At 35.9% G+C, this 24,337-nt stretch overlaps 1 protein-coding gene across 2 annotated transcripts in view; it reads left to right on the top strand.

Annotated features, from left to right (window-relative positions):
- The first annotated feature begins 1,152 nt into the window (after nucleotides 1-1,152).
- TSG101 (tumor susceptibility gene 101) overlaps nucleotides 1,153-24,337 on the top strand; it is a 49,827-nt gene continuing 26,642 nt past the window's right edge. The window contains exons 1-6 of one of the 2 annotated variants that reach the window (XM_089088855.1): nucleotides 1,153-1,306; nucleotides 10,239-10,326; nucleotides 13,269-13,334; nucleotides 18,271-18,437; nucleotides 19,835-19,931; nucleotides 23,264-23,382. In XM_089088855.1, coding sequence (XP_088944981.1) covers nucleotides 1,274-1,306; nucleotides 10,239-10,326; nucleotides 13,269-13,334; nucleotides 18,271-18,437; nucleotides 19,835-19,931; nucleotides 23,264-23,382 — 570 coding nt within the window. In that variant the 5' untranslated portion in view covers nucleotides 1,153-1,273. Of the gene's footprint in view, nucleotides 1,307-10,238; nucleotides 10,327-13,268; nucleotides 13,335-18,270; nucleotides 18,438-19,834; nucleotides 19,932-23,215; nucleotides 23,383-24,337 lie in introns of both variants that reach the window. The other variant, XM_089088854.1, reaches the window with a different exon arrangement.

The following is a 24,337-nucleotide window of genomic DNA, read 5'->3' as shown; positions in this document are numbered from 1 at the left end:
GCACCAATTCTGGCTTGTTTCCAAACTTACTGAGTGACAATGACCTGGAAGATATCGTCCAAGAGTGGAAGAGATTACCCATTTGCTCTGAGCTTGGTACTTTGATTGACTCAGATCCAGCCGTGTTTTGGACTCGGGTTTACAGGCAAAAAGATGTTAATAAGTCAAAGTGTTTTCCTCTGCTTGGGGGTTTAAGTCTACTTGTTCTCCCATACAGTTCCGCTGCTGCTGAGCAAACTTTCTCAGATGAATAAAATCAGCATTAGAATCGTCTCGGTTTCACCACCATGAACGGGCTTCTCAGTGCAAAACAGATCGTCTCAAAGAATTGGATACCACCCTTGAAAACGGTTCTGCATTCAAAGGTTAAGAACTGTGGAAGAGGATATGAAAAGGTTGGGCTACAAGAAGAAACAGCAGAAAAAATGACTAACTAGCACAAATGTTCCTCTTACATCTTTTTTGTAGTGTTTCAGTTTTATTACCTTTATACTTTTCAACCTGATTTCTTGTGCAATATAGTCGGAATACTTCTGTTAGATTAATTTAGTTCTGATTAGTACTATCAACCAAGAACCTATGTAGGATGACCAGTGAATTATGTGGTCAACGCGTAACTCAACGGTGGGTAGCCTAGTCCGCAGACCCATAAGAATCTGTGGTGTTAGCCACTTTCATGGCGTGATGGTTGATATGTTTTGTTTGTAGCTTCTGGCGCTCGTTACTCATCCTATAGTTGGATAATAAGCTGTTTACACTACATTATTGGCCTTCTAACTTTATCCATTATTCGCCTTAATGCCCAAAACTTCGAAAGAAAGGATTAACCCCACCGATCAGATTCGAGAAAACTTTCAGAAAATTTTACTAAAACCTTCTTCTAAAATGCTTTTAGCGGTTTGATTGTGCCTTTTTTGTTAAGCTGAGAAAGTCTACAAAAGCATTCTTCACATTTCAAACTATGAGGTTGCTTCTGCCTTGGGTTTTTTTTTTCTTGCTCTTGCCCTAGAACTTTTTTTCTCTCAGTTTTCAACGAAATCAATTGACCATAACTGCCGGTGAGTGTCGCAAAGCAACGCGAGCTTCGAATTTTTAACCTACTGTTCAGATGGTACAAATTTATCTCTTGTGGTACAACTTTGGTCGGAAAAATTGCACAATTTATCTCAAAGCATTGGCAACCCTAATCAGGAGGGGCCCTTCCCTAGCGCATTATTTCAGAAGAAACAGAAGAAGTTACTTAACCAATGTAATTTGTATAGGCTATCTTATAATGGACAGTAAAATTGTCGGATATATAAATAAGGTAATATCTTCATATAAAATTGTCTCAAATTTTAGGCCATGGATTTTCATGTTAGTATGGCTAGCCTATTTTGCTTTTTCAGACCAGTAGGGACTTGTTCAGTTTTTATGTTGGAAGAGCCATTTTCCTTTGTCACACCTGTAGGCACTTGTTTGGTTGGCCCTTGCTTGCCTAAATTCAGTATAGCCCAATAAAGAAATTTACACAGTACTTCAAGAATCTGCCACGAAGCCTTGTTTCACATTGCCAGAAATCAGGGATGTAATTTGCTATGGGGTAGGGGGGGCAACTGCCCCTTCTAGACCCTGGTTTGCCACCCCAGCTGCAATTTAGTTTCTGAAAAAAAAAACTTGTCAAAACTAAGATAGCCTAAGCCTGCATAGGCTAGCCTAATTCAGGCATCCAGAGAAACAGGCCAGTTTTTTATAATATGTCTTTGCCCATGTGGTACTAGGCTATATGACTCCTTTTCACTTGATTTTGGAAAATTGGCTCCAGCTTTGCCCCCCCCCCTAGTTGTTGACAAAACTACACCACTGCCAGGAAGTGCCATGGTCTCCAGTGCTTAAACTGAATTTACAGCTCAAGTTACCACTAGGCTATTCTACTGTCATCTAGCTTATGTAGTTTTAGAGTTTGTGTAGCCTAACAGTTATCTTAGGCTTAGTCTTAGGTCCTCCTGAGCCACCTGTGGTGCATAGGGCATAAATGAAGCCTTGGTAAATGTCATACATTGGTACTACAGCAAGTACATCCTCCCACTAGGGTTGTAGTGATGTGTGATCACTATGTAGATCACAATTGTATGTGCATCTGAGCATGATTCTCATTCTTCCCCTCTGTTGATGCCCACATGGCTGCCATTGTTGAACCTTGTTCAGGAGTCTGGAGTCCTCCATCTGAAGGACATGGCTAAGATAGTTCTATCTCTTCTTCTTAATCACTTAAGTAATAAGCAGCTAGCCAGTTCTTCTGTGGACCTCAATGTTGCTGACTTTTTTATGCCAACTGATATTCAACATGCATCTCAAGCACATATTTTTGAAAGCTGTGATTCTTTTCTCTGTCCTAACATCTAGTTTCCATTCATTAGCTAAGTAGAAGGTAACCATACCACCAGATGTACCTTTTTGTGGTCTTTCCAAATAAAAGGATAAAAGTCACTTCTGGTAAATTCAGTTCAACATAATTTAGCTAGGATGAAACTGAATACACCAGACAATGCCTTTTTTTTTGCTCTTTCATAGCTCAAGAATTTTTTAAGTGGCAAATTCCATTTTGAGCCCTTAATAGGGCCTCAAATAGGTAAAAAAAGTCCATAATGACTAAGAAGGTAACCATACCACCAGATGTACCTTTTTGTGGTCTTTCCAAATAAAAGGATAAAAGTCACTTCTGGTAAATTCAGTTCAACATAATTTAGCTAGGATGAAACTGAATACACCAGACAATGCCTTTTTTTTTGCTCTTTCATAGCTCAAGAATTTTTTAAGTGGCAAATTCCATTTTGAGCCCTTAATAGGGCCTCAAATAGGTAAAAACAGTCCATAATGACTAAATGTTTAAAAAACTAACTAATAAGAAGAAAATTGCTATTTGTAGCTGATTCAAGATTGATAATTATTTTTCCCTAAGTCTTAATAGTGAAACATTATTAATTTTTTTAAGAATTTCTAAAAAAGAGCCTAGAATCCATTGAAAATGACATCACAGCAAAATTGACATCAGTTTGGCAGGAGGGGGTCTCTAGCTGTATAAAAAAATTCTTGCTAATTTGTTTCAAAATAACATTTACTCTAAAGTATTTGAGGGCATCATAAACAATGCACTGGTCTCCCACATTGAGAAAAACCAATTGCTTAGCAAAAGACAACATGGTTTTCAAAAAGGGCACTCAGTTGATACTGATCTAATTGAGTCATATGATTTTGTGACTAGACTCTTGGATACTGGTCAGCCAGCGGATGTCATATTGCTCAACCAAGCCAAAGCCTTTAACAAAGTTCAACACCAACTACTAATTTTGAAATTAAAGGCATATAGAGTGCATGAAGATATAGTAGCTTGGATAGAAGCCTTTCTAACTGGCAGGACTCAGAGGGTGTTGGTGTACAACTGCAATGGCAATGCTGTCTATTCTGAACCACTACCAGTCACAAGTGGAGTACCACAGGGCACCATCCTGGGGCCCACATTATTCAGCATGTACATCAGTGCAAGCTCCTAGGACTGATGACTGCAAGCTCCTAGGACTGGCCCAAAACAACCTAAATCTATCAACTATACAAGAAGATCTGGACAGACTATCTAGATGGTCATTGGATTGGTGTCTACAGTTCAAAGTCTTAAAATGTAAAGTTCTACATCTTGGACGTACTAATCCAAAAAATGCATATTACATAGGAGACGCCCAGCTTGAGGCAGTCAGTGAGGAGAAGGACCTGGGAGTTATTGTTGACAGTGAGCTGAAGTTTCACTGCCCCACACGAGCTCAAGTGGCAAAAGCAAACCAAGCCCTTGGCCTCATAAAGCAAACATTTACCACCAGGAAGTTGGGAGTAATTACAAAATTGTACAAAGCCATGGTCTGTCCTCACCTGGAATTTGGCATGACCTTAGCCTCTCCATACTATAAGATGGATGTGAAAGTACTTGGGAGTGTCCAAAGAAGAGCAACTAAGCTTATCTCTGCATTCCAAGACAAATCTTATGAGGAACATCTCACCTTACTCAAACTCCCTACCTTAGTATACCATAGGAAAAGAGGAGACATAATAGCAACTCATAAAATGCTAGAAAATGACCTATTAAGTCATGTCTTTTCCCTGTCCTTCTCAACTACCACAAGAGGACACACCAAGAAGCTGCAGGCCCCCCATTTCATCAAGTGAGAGCACCAACAGTTCTTCTCAGTCTGTTCTGTCCCACTCTGGAACAGCCTATCCAAAGCCACCGTCCAATCTGAAACTCTAGATGCCTTCAAGAAAGGAGTTGATCAAGACTGGGCCAATTCTGAATGGAGGCTGAACTGGGATGTCAAATCATAACCTTGAAACACCAACAGCAAGATTTCTACAGGAGGCTCAACACCACCTTATCTCACTGGACATGTGATTTAAGGTAAAACTCATATAAATAATTATTACCATTCTAGAATCACTTACAAATGTTAATTTTTTCTCACTAGCCAGTTTATTTTAAAAACATACTGAAACTTTTGGTTACTATGGGCTGTTTTGAGCCATTTTAGCCCTTTAAGGACTCTAAAATGTAATTTCCCCCAAAAGCAATTACCAAATTATGAAAGAGCATAAAAAGGCATCAAATGATATATTCACTTTCATCCTAGTTAAATTATGTTGTAAACTGTAAATTTACCTCACTTCTTTTGCAAACTTTACTTTGAGCAAAAAGTTACCCTATTCTTCATTGGAAAATATAGTAAGAGTAAAGAGCTACATCTCTTCTGAAGAAAAAAAAACAATATAAAACAAAAAAAGAGTAGCATTCTTATGGGTAAAATTCTAGTTTAGGGGCTTTTTGCTATTTATAAAGCAGTTGAGTTGCAAGAATGAAATTCTTGCAGCATAGTGGTGATGTTTTGAAATAAATGATAAACTCTAAGGTTTGTTTTAGTTAAAGGACTTGGTGTATCATGCTAGTTTTTTTTAGATAGTCTAGTAAAAAATTGAATGCCTAAATTATATCAAGAGATTTTTGGTCCCCCCCCCCCCATTCCTGACCCAAAAATTCTAAAGTGTATTTTTGATCAAAATTCTTGTTTAGGGGATTTTCTATATTAGAAAGTTATTCAGTTTCTGGAATGAAACTTTTACCAATAGATTTGTAACTTATTTATGGCCAGTGAAGATGCTTTACAAAATTGTGTCTAAACAAATTTTGATGCATCTTTTAAAGGTTTCTTTCACCCCCTCCCTCTTCCCCCAACATACAACAAATAATAAGGTTTGTTCCAGTTCAATGACTTTTGCATTATTATATCAGCCTTTACACATAAGCTAATGAAAACTTTACATTTAAATTTAAAGCCTAATGTATGTCCAGGCAGGTGTTTTAGTTCTTCTATTCTATCCTTGCCCTAAAAAAAAATTCTAAACTCTATTTCTAGCAAAAAAACCTTGTTTAGGGGTATTTTAATATTATGGAAAGTAGTTGAGTCATTATAAAAGAACTTTCAGGAATTGACAGTGCCCTACCACCTAAATTATACCCAGTAAAGATGTTCTGACATCTCTGTCCCTCTCACCTATATTGTTACTTCAGGAGTACAACACTACCTTTTTTCATAGTAATTAAAAGGAAACTTTTTGAAAAAGAAGTTTCTCAAAGAAAAATAAAGATCCATATTGAAATCTAAGACCAGCAGAAATGAAGTCCTATAATAAACTTAAAAAAATAACAGAATTTACAATCAAAAAATTAATGAAACCGAAAACAAACATGAATTAAAAAAAATAATCACTTCAATCATAAACATGACAGATACTGATATAGATGAATAAATAAATTCTAAGAAGAGTAAAAATTTAAAAGGAACAAAAATTATAACAAAGTAGAGTTTGGCCACTGTCCCTATCCCCACCCATTAGCTGTAAGCTTTCTAAAGCCTATTGCATCATTTGGGTTTTATTGAAAACTATATGTATTTTGAACAGTTTTAATTTTCCAAAAAAAAAACCACAAAAACAAATATTATCCAACAGTTCATGGTAACAAACTGTAAGTAAGGTCTACTCAGCACAACAGTAAGATAACCACTTGCTTTCAGCATAGTTGAAAGGTCTAATGACTATGCCTCTGGGGATAATATGACCCCCCCCCCTCCCTCCCCACATACACACACAGAGTTCCTTGAGAAAGGGATGTAAGTTATGCATTTTGCCTATTCTTTACATATAGTATTTATTATTGAGAAACCTGCAGACATTTTTCCAGCAGATTTCCCATGGGAAGAATTTTCCAGTTTTTTTTTTAGAATTCTGTTTATCTGTGTTACTTTCCCTTTGGCAGCTCAATTTTATGCATGGAGAGAATGTTCCAGGGAAATTGTTAGGGGGAAATCTTTCCCAGGGGAGGTATTTACAGCATATATTTGGAAAATCATCAGAAGCTAAATGATTTTTTTTTTTTCAAGTGTAATAGAGAATTTTTTAGGGAGAATTGTCCAAGGAAAATTTTCCAGGAGAATTTTTAGCAAGAAGGGAATTGTCCACAGGAAGTTTTACATGGAAGGGATTTTTGTGTGGGGGGATTTTCCATGGAGAGGGAGGTAGTTATGGTTTGTAAACAATCCAAAATGAAATAGTTTTTTTTTTTTCAACTGAAAGTAAGGAGCAACATTAAAACACAAAATAAACAGAAATTATTCTGCATCTGAGGGGGCTGCCCCTTCCCAATCCCTTGCTCTTTTTGCTAAACTTTAAATTTTTTATCAAAATTCTTGCAGAAAAACAGCTGAAACACAAGGGCCTTTGAATTGGAATTAGTTTTTCTTCTTTTTTTTAAGCACTACAAAAATTTGGCTTCTGCCAAATTTGTCATATTTGTATTATTTTAAGTTTGGCTTGTTCATTTGTTCTAAGGTATACTCATATTCAGACTTTATTTTTCATATTCATCTTTATCAATATCTTTTATTTTAATGTTTGATCTAATTATTTATTTTAATTTCTATTTGTTAGAGGTTTTATTTATTCTTGAATAAGAATTTCTTGTTATTTTTTATTTGAATTATTATAGGACCTTATTCTGCTCCTTTTGAGTTTTAATGTGGCCCTTTACTTTTTTTTGAATGCCAAAGTCTTATTATCAGTTGAAATAATTAATTGCTCTCTTATTTTCTGGTTTTTGGCTTGATAGTTTATAGATTGAATTCTAATTTAAATTCTTCTGTTTCATAAGGTGATCTGAGTATTGGCTTTAATTGTATCCAATTTAAATGTTATATATATTAACTAAGATGTTGATTCAACTAGATAATATACTAAAAAAAAAATTCTTAGGAGAATGTTCAAAATATTACACATAAATGAAAAAAAAAACTTTATATAAGAAGCATCATTCAACTCTCTTTATTTCTGACTCTTTAAGCTCTTTTATTTGTGACTGATGTGAGCATTTACTTAAATTGATGTGGAAAAGATGTCATTCTGACAACCTGGAGATACATAATGTATTTGACTGAATTCAGCAATCCCTGAAAGTCCAAACATTATACCCTAGCCATTCTCAAGATAATTCACATTTGCCTTGTGACAATCTGCATGGAAATTGTGGCTTGATGAATTTTAACTTCCACTTAAATGTTCCCATGGAATTTTTTGTTTAATACTCATACTGTTCCTGAGATGCTGTATGTACTGTTTTGATAGCCTGGATTTGCATAATATCTTTTCATTCAGTTCAACATTTCCTAAAAATTTCAACTAAATACCATTAGCTATTCCTGAGATATTGTTGAAATGCTCTTTTGACAGCTGTAATGTACATAGTGTCCTTTGATTTAGTTATAGTGTCTTTTAGTTTATTTTAGTGCCTTTTAAGCTCAGAATCTTCATCAATATTCTCTGAAAGTTTCAATCTAATAGGCTACCCTTAACTGTTCCTGAGACATTGCAGACAAGCCATTTTAACAACCTGGATGCCCATGACATCTTTCAATTTAGTCCAACATCCTATTTTGACATTTTGAGTTTCAACATAACAATCTTAACCATTCCTGAGATGTTCCAACTATGTCCTTTCATCAGCCAGGATGTATGTAATGTCTAAGTTCAAATTTCACCGAAAGTTTCAACTTATTGCCCTTAATTGTTCTTAAAATATTGAAACTATGCTGTTTTGGCAATCTGGAGGCATGTAATGTATTTGATTTAGTTTAACATCCCTCTTATCATTCCCTGCAAGTTTCAACTTAATACCCATAGCCATTCCTAAAATTGATATAGATATGCCTTTTTGAAAACCTGGATGCTCTTAGTGTATTTTGATTTAGTGCAACATTCCCATCAATACTTTCTGAATATTTCAAGTTATTACCCTTATTAAACCTGAAGGTATTGCAGCTTTGCCCTTTTGAGCACCTGGATGGACAGAGTCTTTTGATTTTGTTTAACATCCCCTAAAGTTCTCATCTTAATAACCTTATCAGTTCCTGAGTTATTGTATACAAGCCCTTTGACAACCTCAATGCACTTACACTCTCTTAATTTAGTTCAATTGTGGTAGTAGTAGAGATAGTTGTCACAGTTGCAAACCACAGATGCAAGTAGTTGTAGCTTGCAATCACAAGTAGTTGGTGCTTATAGTTGCAAATAGTTGCATTTTAAGTCACAAGTAGTCAGAGTTACAGTCACTATAGTAGGCTAGTAGTTATAGTAGCCCTGAAAGTTTCAAATTAATTTTCTTAGCCATTACTCTTGGCTTTTTTGGACTCACCCAGGATCAAACGTTTCCCTCTTTCCCAATAATAAGCCTTATATTAACACATTGGGTAAATTATATCATTTACACCCCTTGCCCTGGGGGCTGGGAGGGGGGTTCATGTCATCTCTGGAAACATAGTTATTGGATCTCCTGACTATTTTCAACAAAATGGCCATCTCAAATTTTTTGATCAATGTTAAATGGAGAGATATTTAAAATTGTAAGAGGTGAGGGCTGTTTGCCCCCTGATCAGTTTTCAATAGACCATGAAAATTTCAACTTAATGCCCTCGGCTATTCCTAAGATATTTTGGATATGCCCTTTTGATAACCAGTTTGCACATAGTCATTTTTGATTTTGTTTAACATCCCTTTTTTCTGAAAGTTTCACCTTAATACCCTAAGGTTTTTTGGAGACCCAGGATCAAACATGCCCCCTATCCAAAAATTAAATCCTATATCTAAACTGTGAAGACCTTGCATAACTTATAAAGCATGTCCTAGAGGCTTTGAAGGGGGGGGGGGGCTCATATCATCACTAGTTTTATAGTTGTTTGACTATGTAGACTATTTTATACAAAACAACTATCTCAAAATTCTGATCACGTTTTTTTTTGGAAAAGGCAGCTAAAAATGGGTATGGAAGGAAGGTCGTTTGCTCTCCAACCACTTTTGACTCTTAAAAATTGTACTAGAACTTTCAGTTCCCTATCAGATGAGCACCCTCCAAAGTTTCTATGACTGTCCATATGAAGTGGAACAGAAAAAATTAATAAATAATACTTAGAAGCCTCTTTTGACCTGAATAAAATACTATTCAATAACAGATGAAATGTTACCAAAATTTGTTGTTACCAAAACTAATATTATTTGATAACATCTGGTGAATAAAGTGCTGCCTTTGGTAATCCCCTCCCCCAGAAAGTCATGGATGTTGGCCTGTCTATGGCCTTAATATTTTTAAAATATTTGTACTATTTTGTTGACTAATACTTGTAGATTCTTGATTGTAAAAAATTCCCAACCATTTTTTTATCAGTTATTATATTTTTATAAAAGATTGTAATCACAAAATATTTGGCTCATCTCTCACTAACACTTTCTTCATTACTAGTTTTAGAAAGAGATTGCTTTTATTTTTCAGTTTTTTATTTAGCAGAAAGAAAGAAGCCATACAGAATTCAAGAACAAAAACATGTTTCAATTATAGATTAAATAAAACACAATAAGCTTAAAATATAAATATCTGTATTTAAGAAAGCTTTGTTCTGATCCTCTTCAAGGCTTGGGCCCTGGGAACTCCCTACCTCACCCTACCTACCTCACCAATAAGCTTAAAATATAAATATCTGCATTTAAGAAAGTCTTGTTCTGATCCTCTTCAAGGCATCCCTTGTTATTCTGTTTTGAGATTTTTATTAGTTAAATTGGCTAATTATATCTCTTTTGTTCATTTTTATAACGTAAACCTGTTTTTTGATTTGCAGAACTACAAAAATACTGAAGCTACTAAAAGAGGTGTCAAAAGTGTATTATCTACCTACAAAAATCTTGCCCCCAAGATTCGTAACTATGGTAAGTTTGTCTTTAGCTTTATTAATTTGAAAATATTCTAAAATAAACACAGAACAATGTTTAATCGATCTAAACAACCCCATTCCACCCAATCCAGGGAGTACCTTCTTTTCTTTTTGCTCTACATGGTTGGGTGAAAAGGACTATCTTTGGCGATCTGTCCTCCTTCATCTGCAGAAGATGCTCTAGCTATCTTAACCTTTCTCTCTATAGCCCTAGAAAGCAAGACAGAACCACATATTTTGTACAGCTTACCATTTGAAATATGGTCAGTTGGATGGGCATTCAAAACAGTCTGTAGACGATTCCCCTGGAAAACATCTAATAAATTCTCCTCCATCTTTTGGAGCATTTCAGAACCACACTTCACCACTGTTATCTCTCTAGCTTCCAATATTCTAATCTTGGTTCACAGACTTATGTTAGTATTCTTCCAAACTTTTTTGTAACTTTGAAAAACCTCATGGGCTATGGCTATTCTACTCATAACATCTTCATTGTATCCACCATGTTACTAATAGTATTATCTAGGTAAGTGAAGCTATCCACTTGATTGCTCTTCTCTTTATCTGTACTTATTCCCAGTGTAAGCGAATAAGTCTTCTTAATATCAACTTTCAAGCCTATTCTTGCACCTTGAACTCTCAAACATCCAAAATGTCATTCATTTTGTTAACTCTTCATGTATGATGCTTAAATCATTAGCATATTCTAAGTCTAGGAGAGTTTTACTTTCCCATTTGATTCTATGTTCTACCTTGGCCTTTGTTGTGCTCCTTAGGACTAAGTCCATCATAATGATCCATGTAAATGGGGATAGAACAGAACCCTGCTTAACTCCTGGTTCAATACGAAACCAGCTACTAACCTCATTTCCTACCTTAACCATAGCAATGTTATTCTCGTCCATAGCACTAATCACTTTAATTTATTTTTTTGGCATACCATACAAGGATAGGACCTTTGCTAAAGCTCTTCTATTGGGGGGGTCTGATAGCTCTAGTACTTTTCACCAAGCACGGATCCCGAGCCTTAATTTGGGAAGGGCGGCAGTGCCAAAAGGAGAAAGTGTAACATCCCCCCCCTCTACAATTTTGTTTAAAATAATTGAATTAAGGCTGGGTTTATTATCGACGTAACGTAACGCTACGGGAGATGAACTGGATCACTGCTGCTTGTGCATGGCATTGGGAAACATTGTCAAGGTTGAGATTGCCGCTAAACGTCGTTATCCGTTGGTTCCTATAGAAATGAGACTGAAAAAAAACAACAAAAAAATACAGAAAAATCCTCTCAAAATACAAAATCTGAGAGCGCACCCATTGTTTCAATAACAATGTTTGAGGATGAGGGGATTATTTCTAATGTTCTTACAGGTACTGTTGGTAAAAGTATTCAAAAGCAAAGAAAAATGGGCAAGGAACAAGAAAAAGCCTAGTCAATTGGCTGGTAACAAAGACAAGTTTTTCTGAGGCTGCAAAACTTATTCCAATTAAGGTGAAAAGCGGACGCGACAAAAGATTGGAAGCAGTGGACAACAAATTCCTGAGCCACTTTGATTTTTTGTTCAAAATTTTTCCCTATGAGACTAGAAGAGAACTGAATCAGGTTCAAAATATTATGTAAAAAAAAAGGACAATGGTGCTAGTATACCTGGCCCTAGCAGCAGGAAATGTACCTTCCAGAGAATATTACCACGCAAAAAAACCTCTTTGAGGTACACCAGAAAGAATAGTTGGCCTTATGGTGCCCTGCAACGGGTTCTACCTGTGAGAAAAAATAAGTATAGCCAGATGTCATGTCAAGGGAGATCTGAAATATACTCAATTAACTATTGACATAGACTTGGCTGAAGAAATTGAGAAGCAAAATCTCCAACTCTCAGTTGGTATGAGGCAACACATGCTTCTTAAATCTCTTTATAGTAGGATGCAAAGCCATTCAGCATAAAGAAATGTATAACCTTGACCCTTATAATAGATGAAAAGCCGGTATCTTCGTCACAACTGTAAGCTATTTCAGTGCCACCAAATGAGGCAGACATCAGATTGTTGGCAGATGAATTAGTATCGTTGTCAGGGTACTTCATATAATGTTTTGTGGCTGCTAGCAAGGAGGCAGGCAAACATTTACAGCGTTGGCTCTCCCCAACAGTACAGAAGCATTTCACTCTTGCGTTTATAACGCATAATGTTTTTGAACAATTCTATTGCGTTGATATGTTTCATCGTTTTTATTTCAGAAAACGATTGATTTTTCAGTCCTTACTTCTCGTATATAGTACCCAATAGTATGATTAAGGAAGGATTCTAATAAAATTCGTTTGGTAGGGGTGGTCACCCCCATCCCCCTCCCCTTTGTATCTGTCCTTGCTTCTCACTTATTAATCTGAGAGTAAAAAATCAGTAGATGCAACATCTTCCCTTCATAAAACCACAATGTGATTCTCTTAAAACTTTATATACAACATCTCTAAATCTAAATTGTATCATTATATTAAGTATTTTGCTTCCCACATAAACCGAGCTAATGCCTCTATAATTGCCACACTCACTCTTATCATCTTTCTTTCAGAGGGGTTTAATTAAAGTTTTCCTAAAATCGTTAGGTACTTCCCCCTTTCAAAAAACATTCATAGTTTTCAGTAATACATCTCTAACTTCACAACCACCATATTAAAAAAATAACTTGTTTACCACATTATCAGCATTGGGGGCCTTGTTATTTTTAATCCCTTTAGTACTGTCTCTAATTCTTCCTTGCAAAATAAATGTTCTGTCTTTTCCCAAGTGTCATTAACTTTTTCATTCTTTTCTATATAATTTCCTGTAACTTTGGCAGGGTTTAGCACATTCTTAAAATGTTCTACCCATCTCTCTTTAACTATCTCTTAAAATTTGTCTATATCATAAACTGATGCATTATTTCTTTTTATTTTTTAGTGTTCAATAATGGAGTACAAAAGGAACTTCTATGCCTTGATGGCACTGTCCCTGTTGTCTATAAATGTAAGTATTTAACATTAATAGTTTATTAAAAGTTCCGTTGTTCGAAATAGAAACTTATTTTCTTGCAATAAACAAGCTTTGAGCAATAGCACAGTAAAGTTTTGAGGTGGGATGGCAAGTGCTTCCAACTTTTGTGTTTTGAAAGAGGAGTTCTCAAAAAGGAACTATATGTGTTTTGATCTTAAATGACCAAGCTACAATTCCATGGCTTATAAAATACCCTTAGAATGGCAATAATGATGGCGTGTGTATTAAGAGTGGGTTGAGCTCCTTTCGCAAGGGCACGATATTCGTGTTATCTCCTTTGACATTGCAAAAGCCTTTGATCGTGTATGGCACGAGGGACTTCTTTGTAAACTAAAAGCCTATGGAGTTCATGGTCGACTATTTGACGTGCTTGCTGACTTTCTTCGTTAATGATCGTTGCAAGTTGTCCTCGATAACTTCATATCAAAAGAACACCCAGTTTTATCAGGAGTACCACAAGGAAGTATTCTTGGGCCAACTCATTTCTTGGTGTTCATAAAAGACCTAGGGGAAAACCTTGTAAAAAAAAACTTACCACTTTGCTGATGACACGACAACAAAAGCATCAATCGCAAAAGACGAAGATCCCAGTGAACCCCACAAGGAGCTCCAGGCTGATCTGGAGGAAAATGAGGCGTGGGCAAATGCATGACTTGTAAGTTTTAATGCATCGAAAACGAAAGAACTCTTAATTTCTAAGGCGCGTAATATGAGGGCTCATCCTGATTTCTTCTTCAAAGGAGAGGTAATAACGCGAGTTGATAAACTGCGCCTACTTGGAGTTAATTTCTCTTCTCATCTCTCTTGAACTGAGCATCTCAGTAAAATTAGATCCTCTTGCAACAAGAAGTTGGGAGTTATCCTAAGATGCAAAATTCTTCTCCCTAATGATTCTATTCTGCCACTTTTCGATTCGTGCATCAGATCTGTCATGAAATATGTCGACCTGTCCTCTCTTCGCTGGTGCACCAAAAAGCCACATTGCTCCACTCCAACATATTCAAAATAGAGCAGTGCGTGCAGCAACCTCTGGCAACACGAAAGCTAAAACCCCACAGCTGATCCAGGAACGCTTCGATGTGGCGTCCATGTCGGCTTTTTATAAGTACTTTTATAACCCTCCATCGGAGGAGCAATCGAAGCTCGCTACTGATAAAGCAAAGTCCTTTGCGATCAACTCGCAGAAGTACAGCTCGTCAGGACTACCTTGAGCAAGGTACCCCCGCCAAGAATATCTAAAAACGAGTTCCGTCCGGCGATTGGCTTCCACAAGGAATAGATTGCCGGCAGAGGTAATCCCGGAAAATCCTTCCCTTGACGCGTTCAAGAGAAGGTACAACAAGTACCTCAGTGTTAGAAAATGAGGTAACTACCAGGACTAGCGGCAAATCATCATCTGTGATGGAGCCGTGAAGCCTGTAATAAAAAAAAAGTGTATGGCAATAATTTATTTTAGTTCTTGTTTTTTTTTTTTTTTTTTTTTTTTTGGTTCATTTGTATAGCTATTTTATGCTCCATAAAATGTACCATTTAATAAAAAAAAAAAAAAATGCTATCTTCATGTGAATTCTTTTTTATTATTCTTATTCCTTTTTATATTTAGTCGAACCTTGATTCTAACTTTTGAACATTATCAACTGAGACGAACTTAAAATTTTGTTCCTAAAAACAATATTTTGTTTGTTACGTATTTTTTACTTTAGCCCCCCCCCCTTACCTTCTGAAGCGGATTCAAGCGTACTTTTGGTGTTCCAAATCTGGACCGCATATTGGCACCAATATCCCCAGCATTGCCATGCATAATCTCAAGTGGTTTTGGATGCGCAAATTTAAGAGTCTCTGTAATAAATTATTAGAGAACATAATTGAGCTTATTCAAAGACTGTCAACGGTGCCGTAAGGATAGTCCGTTGCTACTGTTACTATCACTAGAAACAGCTCACTGCAGCACTAAGCCACCTGAGGCCAGCATAGCTAAGCATCTTCTGCCTCCACTCTAATCTGATCAAAGCTTCGCTCTTTACCCCCTCCCATGCCGTTCTAGTTTGTTTTAGATCCTTTCTCATTACCTTTTCCCACCCCATCGGGGTGGGGACCTACTTTTCGTTTGGTCACGATGGATGGCCAAACAGCACAATCCGTGGTAATTTTTCATCTTACATCTGTAAGACGTGGCCCAGCGATCTTAACCTTTCATTCATTTTCAAGCAGTTCGTGGTAACGAACAGCAAGTAAGGAGTGACGCTGCCCAATAGTAACCGAAACTCTAAAAACAGAAGTTTGAAAAAAATAGATACATTAAAAGAATTTTTTTTTTTTTTTTTATGTTTATTCCAAATCAAGAAGATTACCTTCAAAAGCTACAAGCCTGAGACAAGTTGACTGATTTTTGAAAAAGAGGGAAAACATTCCTCAAAAAGCCAAGGAATGTTATTGAAAATTGCACCGTCAGATTCAGTGTATCGTAGAACCTTACTGTAGAGTTTCAAGCTTCCTTCTTTAAAAATGTGAAATTTTGTATTTTTTGCCAGGAGAAAGATCACGGATACGCGTTTATTTGTTGTTTTTTTTTTTCTTTTTTTACCAGGGATGATCGTATCGAACAAATGGTCCTGTCAGATTGGGAGAGGGCTTATTTGGACGGAAATTAAAAGTTCTATGGTTCTTTTTAAGTAACCCAAAAAATTGCAGGCAACTATCCCCCCTCTCACGACCTTTTTTTCCTTAAGGTCGTCTTATCAAAATTTTGAGATGGCCATTTTGTGCAGTATACTTGAAATGGCCAATAACTATGTCTTTGAGGATAACATGACCCCCCCAAAGCCCCCGGAGGAAGGCCCACAAGCTATGAAATTTGACCATTGTTTACACATTATTTGTTATTGGAAGGTATACATTTTTTGGGGGAGGGATTTTCTGGGGATGAATTTTCTACGAGGAGAATTTTCCATTGAGATGAAGGTTTCCGAGGGTAAACTTTCCAGGGCAAATTTTACACTGGGGGAAATTTGCCAAAATTCATATACGAAATTCGTTTTATTTGTCTTACTTTCTCGATGGCGACTTCATTTTATATGTGGAAATGCTCTGGGGCATTGTCAGGCTGAAATTTTCAGTTGAGTTTGAGTTCACTGGGATATTTTTACGCGGAGGGATTTCCCACGGGATAAATTCTCCATGGGGGAAATATCACCAAGAGAAAATCGCCATGTCAAAATTTTTCATTGGGGAGAGAATTTCCGGGAGAATTTTCCTCCCAGGGGGATTTCACCATGAACTGAAAAACGATCAGAAATTAAATAAAAACACATTTTTTTTTCTACTGAAAGTAAGAAGGAACATTGAAACTTAAAACGAAAAGATTTGATTCCGTACGTAAGGGAATCACTGTACCCTCTCCTCTGTACCCTGCTCTTTACGCTAAAGTTCAACCTTTTGTCCAGACTTTTTTTCGGGTTGACGTTCCCTTTGTTCTAAAATTTTAAATGAGGTGGCTTCATGTCTGGAATTTTTTGGCAGGTCAACATGAAAAAAAGATCGTCTCGCACCATGAATCAATACAACCATATTTTTCTTCAAACTTTAAATTTTGATTGGATTTATAGGGGGCAACTATGTAGAGCTTGGGAGGGGGGTTGGTCAACCTCTTCATCACTTTTGACTCTTAAGAAAGGGCACTAGAACTTCCAATAACCAATCGAATGAGCTCCCTCTAGCGTTTCTATTTCTCTCATACGAAAGGCCTTGAAAAAATACATTGAAGCCATATCGATCTCTACTTAGGCAGCGGTATCGCGCTGTCTATGATACTACCCAGGTAAATGAAGCTATCCACTTGATCGAGTTTCTCGTTATCTAACATCTTCCCTGCACCCTCATTTGTTCCAGATCATAGCGACTTATTCTTCTTACATTAATTTTCAACCCTATTCTTGCCCCCTGGACCCTCAAAATTTACAGAAAATTCAACTAATTCGCTAAAAAAAAAATTATCTAGAACACTCAAATCATCTGCATAATACAAGTCTAATAAAGCTTTACCTTCCCATTTGAATCTATGTTTTCCCATAAACTGTTAGGACAAAATCCATAAAAAATCAGTGTAAATGGAAACAATTCTGCGTATATCCTGACTCCACACCGAACCAACTACTAACCTCGCTTCCTGTCTTAAGGACATCAATATTATTCTCCCACATTATGCTAATTGTTTTAATATGCTTATCTAGTATACCATATAAGGATAGGGCCCTCACTAATGTTTTATATTAGGTGTGTCAAATGCATGTTCATAATCTCTAAAACGGAGGACTAAAAGGGTATGATGATTAAGACGCTTCACAATCATTAATCTAAGAATGAAAATTTAGTGGACGTATCGTGTCTTCTTCCTAAAGCTGTATCTATAGCATCTCTAGGTCTACTAAGTAGGATCATGCTAATTAATTTACTTCTCACAGAAATCAAGCTACTGGTTCTGTAGTTACCAAACTCACTCGTAACACCTTTCTGTGGAAAGGTTCTACTGAAATTTTCCTAAAATCACAAGATTCTTCTCCTGTTTCAAAAATATCTTCATAATTGTTGGTAATTTATCCCCAATTTCGCAATCATCATGTTTCAAAAGCTCATTTACCATGCTATCAGCACTTGGGGCCTTATTATTTTTCAATCCTTATAGTAATGTCTCTAGCTTATGGTATGTTAAGGCTGTAAACGAATTTCAAAATTTTAAGCTAGCCAATTTTCATGCGCTATAAATTCGTCAAATTAACGCTCTAAATTGAAAATTATTCTTGTGGTATAGCGCTTGAACTTTCATTCTCAAGTTCTAAAGTTCTGATGAACTTTTCATTCATCTGAACGATGATGTATTTTAGAAATTAAACATTGTTTCTTTCTTTTGTAGACAATACTTACAATATTCCCATAAATATATGGTTGCTGGAGACGCATCCGTTGAATGCGCCTATGGTGTACGTTGCCCCAACCGCTAACATGACAATTAAAGTCTCGAAGCACGTTGATCAAAATGGACTCGTTTATTTACCTTATCTCCACAACTGGTCTCCTGCTGTAAGTCTTGATTATTTATTTTAATTTTTATTCTTTAGCTATTTGCACTCTTTTTTACAGGTATCTCGTTATTTAACCATATGTGGGTTGACTATTAACTATATTAGTTTCTTTTTTTTATGTCTTGAGTTTTATATATTGACTGCTGAGATTATATAACTAAGTGTAGGCTGATAACCCCTCTTGGGCTCTAGGACAAGGGTGCCCGCAGAAATTTTACAATGTGGTTGCACTTTGCTAATAATTTGGCAATTGGATAAGGTTAAAAGTTGTTTTTTTTACCTGGAAAATATTATCTTTTTTCCGAATACTACAATTTTTTCACGTTTTGTATGTCCATGGCCTTCTATAAAAGGGTTTAGAGCGAAAGTAGTCTCCAATAGGTGACCTTAATTGGTGCCTCTGCAAGTTTTATGGGAGTGGGATGTGGGGGACTTGGCTAAAACCTTGGTTATTAGGGAAGGGATTTTTACTTTTTTTTTTTGTAGTTTTGTCTACTCTTCTCAAATTTTTCAGTGAAATAAAACAAATATAATGACAAAAATACTGTTTTCAAAATAACAAATTTGCTTTTTTTGCAAAAGAAAGAAAATAAAGTTCACAAAATGAACAACAATTCGATCCAGTTGAAGATCCTTCTCAGGCCCAACGGCAATGTTGATGAGTATGAGGTAAACACATTTCTGGGGTTCCCTCCCGCAAAAAAGTATAGTCATGGGAGGGCGGAGGGGGGAGGTCGATCTTGAACAGACACTTACTTTGGGTTCCCTTCCTTCAAAAAGTATTGGTATTTTTTTTTTTGACATATTAGATCCATTTCAGGGCTGTGGACTCCCTTAGTCCCTTTCACTAAGAAACTCGATAACGTGATTTAATGGACCGTTTTGGTGGTGAGTCGTTATATGACGAGATAGTGTAGCTATACAGTTTGCCAAAATGTTTGTCTAGTCACAGGTTCAGTTGCACAATTCTGTAGCTCTGCAACCTGACTAACGAAGAAAAAGCGCATCGATGGTTTTGATTCTTACATAAAAATCGTCTTGTTGAGAGTATTTCCATTATCTTGTTTTTGCTTGCGCTCTCCAGCCACTGGACTTTTTAGTGTTTAAGAACGTATTAGTATGACATAATTAAAGTTGTTTGTAAAGTTGCTTTTCCATTTAATGGCAAACACTATTTTTTTTATTATGGAAGAATTGGTCTATATTTTTAGGGAATTTGTCTATGAATTTACAAAGTTGTTTTAATACAGTGCTTTGACACTAAAATCTTACAGTCTTACAAGTGGATGTTGGCCCTTGGGTTTCTGAATACCTCATTTATGCCTCAATATTGAAGAGACCCACGACAATTTTCAGATAGAAATACTATTTACTATTTCTTCTTTCTATTTTTAGAAGTCTGATTTGAATGAATTAATAGCTGTTATGATTGGAGTGTTTGGTGAACAGCCACCAGTTTATTCGAAGCCAAAAACGGAAGCGTTTGAACCACGTAAGTAAAGTATGAAACCCTTTTTCATGGATGGAAACCACTCAGCAGAGATTTGTTTCCCCAGGTGAAAATCGTATAGCACCAAAACAAAAAGCTCCTCTAAACTTTACGAAATCTCAGGTGGTGTTCTGAAAAAATAAATCTTGCCTTTTTCTACCATTCTAAGTAGTGTCAAAATAAAACAAAACGAAACTCTCCCAGGTCTGCAAGTAGACTTCTTAGATATCATGTACTGACGGACTCTTGAATTATCTCCTCGAGAGACTAAGGTCGAAATTTTGTATCTCTTTTAAATGTCCGTGAAGAAGCTCTGGAAAGAATGACCTCAAAGTCACAAGTTTTATTTTTTTTTTTGTTGTTTTGTTTTTTTTTTTTTTTTTTTTTTTTTTTTTGTCTGGTTTTGTAAGTGCCGTAGCAAGTGTATGTAAGTGTCATTCATCAACCAGACTGAGATCAGTCTGGCTGCAGTCCAACTCATAGGTGGGAGAGGGTCGACTTTTTCTGCTCTTCAAGCTTTCTCAAAGTTTTTTCATCTCAACCAAATTTGGCCGAAATCTCCAATTGGGAGATCAAACAGTTCGTGGTAACAAACTGTAAGTAAGGAGCGACCCGGCTCAATAGTAACTGAAACTCTAAAAAAAAGAATTTTAATACCAGTAAATTCATCAGAGGAATCATATTCGTATGATAATTTCAAATATATAAGTTTCATCAAGGGAAGTACCACCGATCATAAGTTACGCGCCTGAGAAAATCGGCATTACTTTCGAAAAAAGAGGGAAACAGCCCCTAAACGTCATAGAACTTTAATGAAAATCACACCTTCAAATTCAGCGTATCAGAGAACCCTACAATAGAAGTTTCAAGCTCCTATCCACAAAAATGTGGAATTTTGTATTTTTGCCAGAAAAAAGATCACGGATGCGTGTTTTTTTTTTCAGGGGTGATCGTATCGAAGCGGGAGTCCTAGAATATCGTGAGAGGTCTCATTTGAAGGGGAATTAGAAGTTCTAGTGCCCTTTTTAAGTGACCAAAAAAATTGGAGGGCAACTTGGCCTCCTCTCACGCTCATTTTTCTCCCGAAATCACCCAATCAAAATTTTGAGTTACACATTTTGTTCAGCATAGTCGAAAATCTTATAATTATGTCTTTGAGAATAACTTAATGCCCCACAGTTCCCGGGGGAGGCTGCAAGTTATGAAGTTTGCCTATTGTTTACATATAGTATTGGTTAATAGGAAGTATACAAGCAATATCAGGAGGGATTTTTTTCTGGTGGGGGGGGGGGGGGGGTCGGAGGTGGGGTTACGGGGGAGGATCTTTCCATGGAGGATGTTCCCTTGGATGAAAGAACGTTTCTATGAAGGGGGCGCCGGATTTCCCAGCATTATTTAAAAACGGTCAGAAATTAAACAAAAAAAAAACAAGTTTTTTCAACTGAAAGTAAGGAGCAACATTAGAACTTAAAACGAACAGAAATTATTACGTAAATGAAGGGGTTCGCCCCCTAGTCAATACCTCGCGCTTTACGCTAAAGTTTTTTTGAGTACTTTCAAAAGAGCTATATGTTCTAATTAACTGGCCTTTGTGATTCAGGGGTTTGTGATTCGAACAAAATTAGAACTTTAGCGTAACTTCTATATACGAATATAGAAGTTCGTTACGAACAAAATTTCGAGAAAGCCATTTAGCAAAAAAAAAGAAGTAAAATTAATATGCAAATTTCGTATAATATTGATCAGTCTAGCAGGAGGTATTGCATATTTTTAATCACAGACAGAAAAATTATATGCTGGATTAGCTTAGCTTGATTTTGTAAGTGATGACATTCAAGCTTTGCATATGAAATTTCGAAATATTGATTATTTATTGGCGTAACCAAGGATGGGAGGTAGGTAGGTCTCGCATCCTTAGGCCTCAAATTAATTGGCCTGTGCGTCTGAAAAAGGTTTTAGAAATTAGGTTTTAAAGAGGCTTTTCGACATTCTTGGACCTCTCCCGCAGACAGTTGTAGTATCCTTATGGGATTATCGTTTCTATACCTTTGATTTTAATCTTCTCAAGCAGGATAATTCTAAAAAAAAATCCTCAAAAGTTGTTTCAACGATTTACAAAAATAAATAATAAAAAGCCATAAAAAACTTCATTACATATATTATGGTATAAAGAAGAAGACAACCTATTTGACTTTATCATGGCGTCGACAATTCCCATGCAAATCTGCATAAAGTGGAGTCTGGAATGACTGAATATTTCAATGCTTTATAATAAACCGAATCTAATAAAGGTGTATTAGGATCTACTTAATGCATTCCAATAACTGGAAAAAAAAATATTGTGCTAAGGGTCAATTGAATAAAATTGATCTATCACTTTATAACTCCATTTTAAGAGCTTTATATGTGGTACGGATATTATTTGGTCATGGATTTGGTATAAAGAAAAAGCAATAATGGAAAACGGTTAATGGTTTTTAATTTGACAGTGACTGTCATTTCGCTCTCTTAGTAAATTTTTTTTACCCGTTTTCTGCATTTTCATTTTGTTTCAATTGTAAAAGGAAAGGCAGTATGATCTAAGAAATTATTTACTCTTACAGAATAATACTGATATTCTTTACATTGAATGAATAGCTACTCCAGGTAATATTGGTCACGCAATATCATATTTGAAACCCCTCAACGAAAGCATTTCGCAGGATCATTGTTATTTCTTTAGCTTACGTTCTTTGTTCTTTTTGGTGGGAGTTAAGAGGAACATAGCTCCAAAATTAAGACCTAAAAGACGGTCCTTTTTATTGTAAGAGCAGTCTTATTTTAAAAATAAATCAATGTATACATTATTGAGGCGTATCTTCACGGCTTATTTGCAATGACTATGATCGAAGTGCTTGCTACCCTACCTCTCCTGAACATCCTAAAGCCCCATTTTCGTTAGGTGTTTTACGGACAAAACTCCAAATGAATCAATCAACAAAAAAAAGTCGAATATTGTTTTGAAGAAAAAAGTTCTTGTGTTTTTTTTTTTTCAGTAGAAGATTAGCTTTCAATTATGTCCATACGACGCCAAAAGTACACCTTAAAATTTATAATACAAAATTGGAAAAGGGCTAATCGTTTCTAGTATTTGCACGAGTAACTTCCCATAATCAAGGAAGGGAAAATCTCTTCTTAAATCTCTGTAACTTTTTTTAAGCGCCAGCGTCGGATCTTAGTGAATTTAAACGTGGAAATCCGAAAATTTTGAAAATTTTCTCTTTTCATTTTTTTTTTTGCTTCCCCAGTTTTGCTTCCCCATCATTTTCCTGAATTCAGTTTTCAACCTTCCGAAGGTTTTGTCCCGCCATATCCTACTCAGTCATCGAGTATGCCCCCATATCCAGTCGCTGCGACGTCTCTGCCATATCCGACCAATTCACAATATTTCCCGAATGGAATGCAGCCAGAACAGGTAATTTTTTTTCTTACTGTTTATTTTAAAATGGTGACTCTTTTTTATTGCTATCTAACTAAATTCAACAAAAAGGATGCTTTATTTAAATTAGTGTTAGCTTATTGCATTTTTTTTTTGTGTGATAATTAACGAAATAACAATTTTAGTGATAACGCCATCAAATTCTCTCTGCTAGGTGATCGATGAATTGCTTCATATATTGTATCGCAGGTATAGGGTGATCTTTATAAGGGAATGTGTGCAATTTTTTGATCTCCCTAGTGATTCGTTTGCTTAACACTTGTCGCATTTGATTATTTTAAAATGTAAACGTCGGTCCTGTCTACTCTCTTTAAACGAGGAACATATAATTAACGAAATAACAATTTTAGTGATAACGCCATCAAATTCTCTCTGCTAGGTGAACTTTTATCTTGAAAACGGTTCCATATTTTCTTTTCAATTTTTTTTATGGTTAATTCTGTATAATAAAAAAATACCTAAAGGACGCCCCCAAAACACAAATTTAAAATTATTAAAAATGATAACTCGTGTGAACAAGATAAAATTGTTGTCCAGTCACCTGAACCATCAATGTTGACAAGACCGGACATGCGACAGCGATAATCAAAACGAGTCAAGGACGAAATTATTTTGTCTGGAGACAAAAAATAAAATATATTTATAGCAATTGCAAAAAAAAATCCTTAAAACCCTTAAGATATTCGAACGGTTTGTGAATCTGCCACGTTAACTGCAAAAAATTAAACTATGCTAAAAATAACTAAGGTTTAAATGCTAATTGTTTCGTAGCAAGGAATATAAAAAAATCCCTATAGGACGACCGAAAAAAACGCAAATTTACTACTATTAAAAATGATATTTCGTTCGAACGAAAAAAAATTTTGGTTCAATCACCTGAACTATCAAGCTTGATAAGATCAAGAGGACGACCAGAAAAATGTAAATTCAC

Source organism: Artemia sp. Qi Xiang Cuo, chromosome 5 (genome assembly GCF_049724085.1).
Source record: "Artemia sp. Qi Xiang Cuo chromosome 5, ASM4972408v1, whole genome shotgun sequence".
Classification (NCBI taxonomy): Eukaryota; Metazoa; Arthropoda; class Branchiopoda; order Anostraca; family Artemiidae; genus Artemia; species Artemia sp. Qi Xiang Cuo.
The sequence above is the reverse complement of the archived record's forward strand: the minus strand, read 5'-3'. Positions and strand labels throughout refer to the sequence as shown.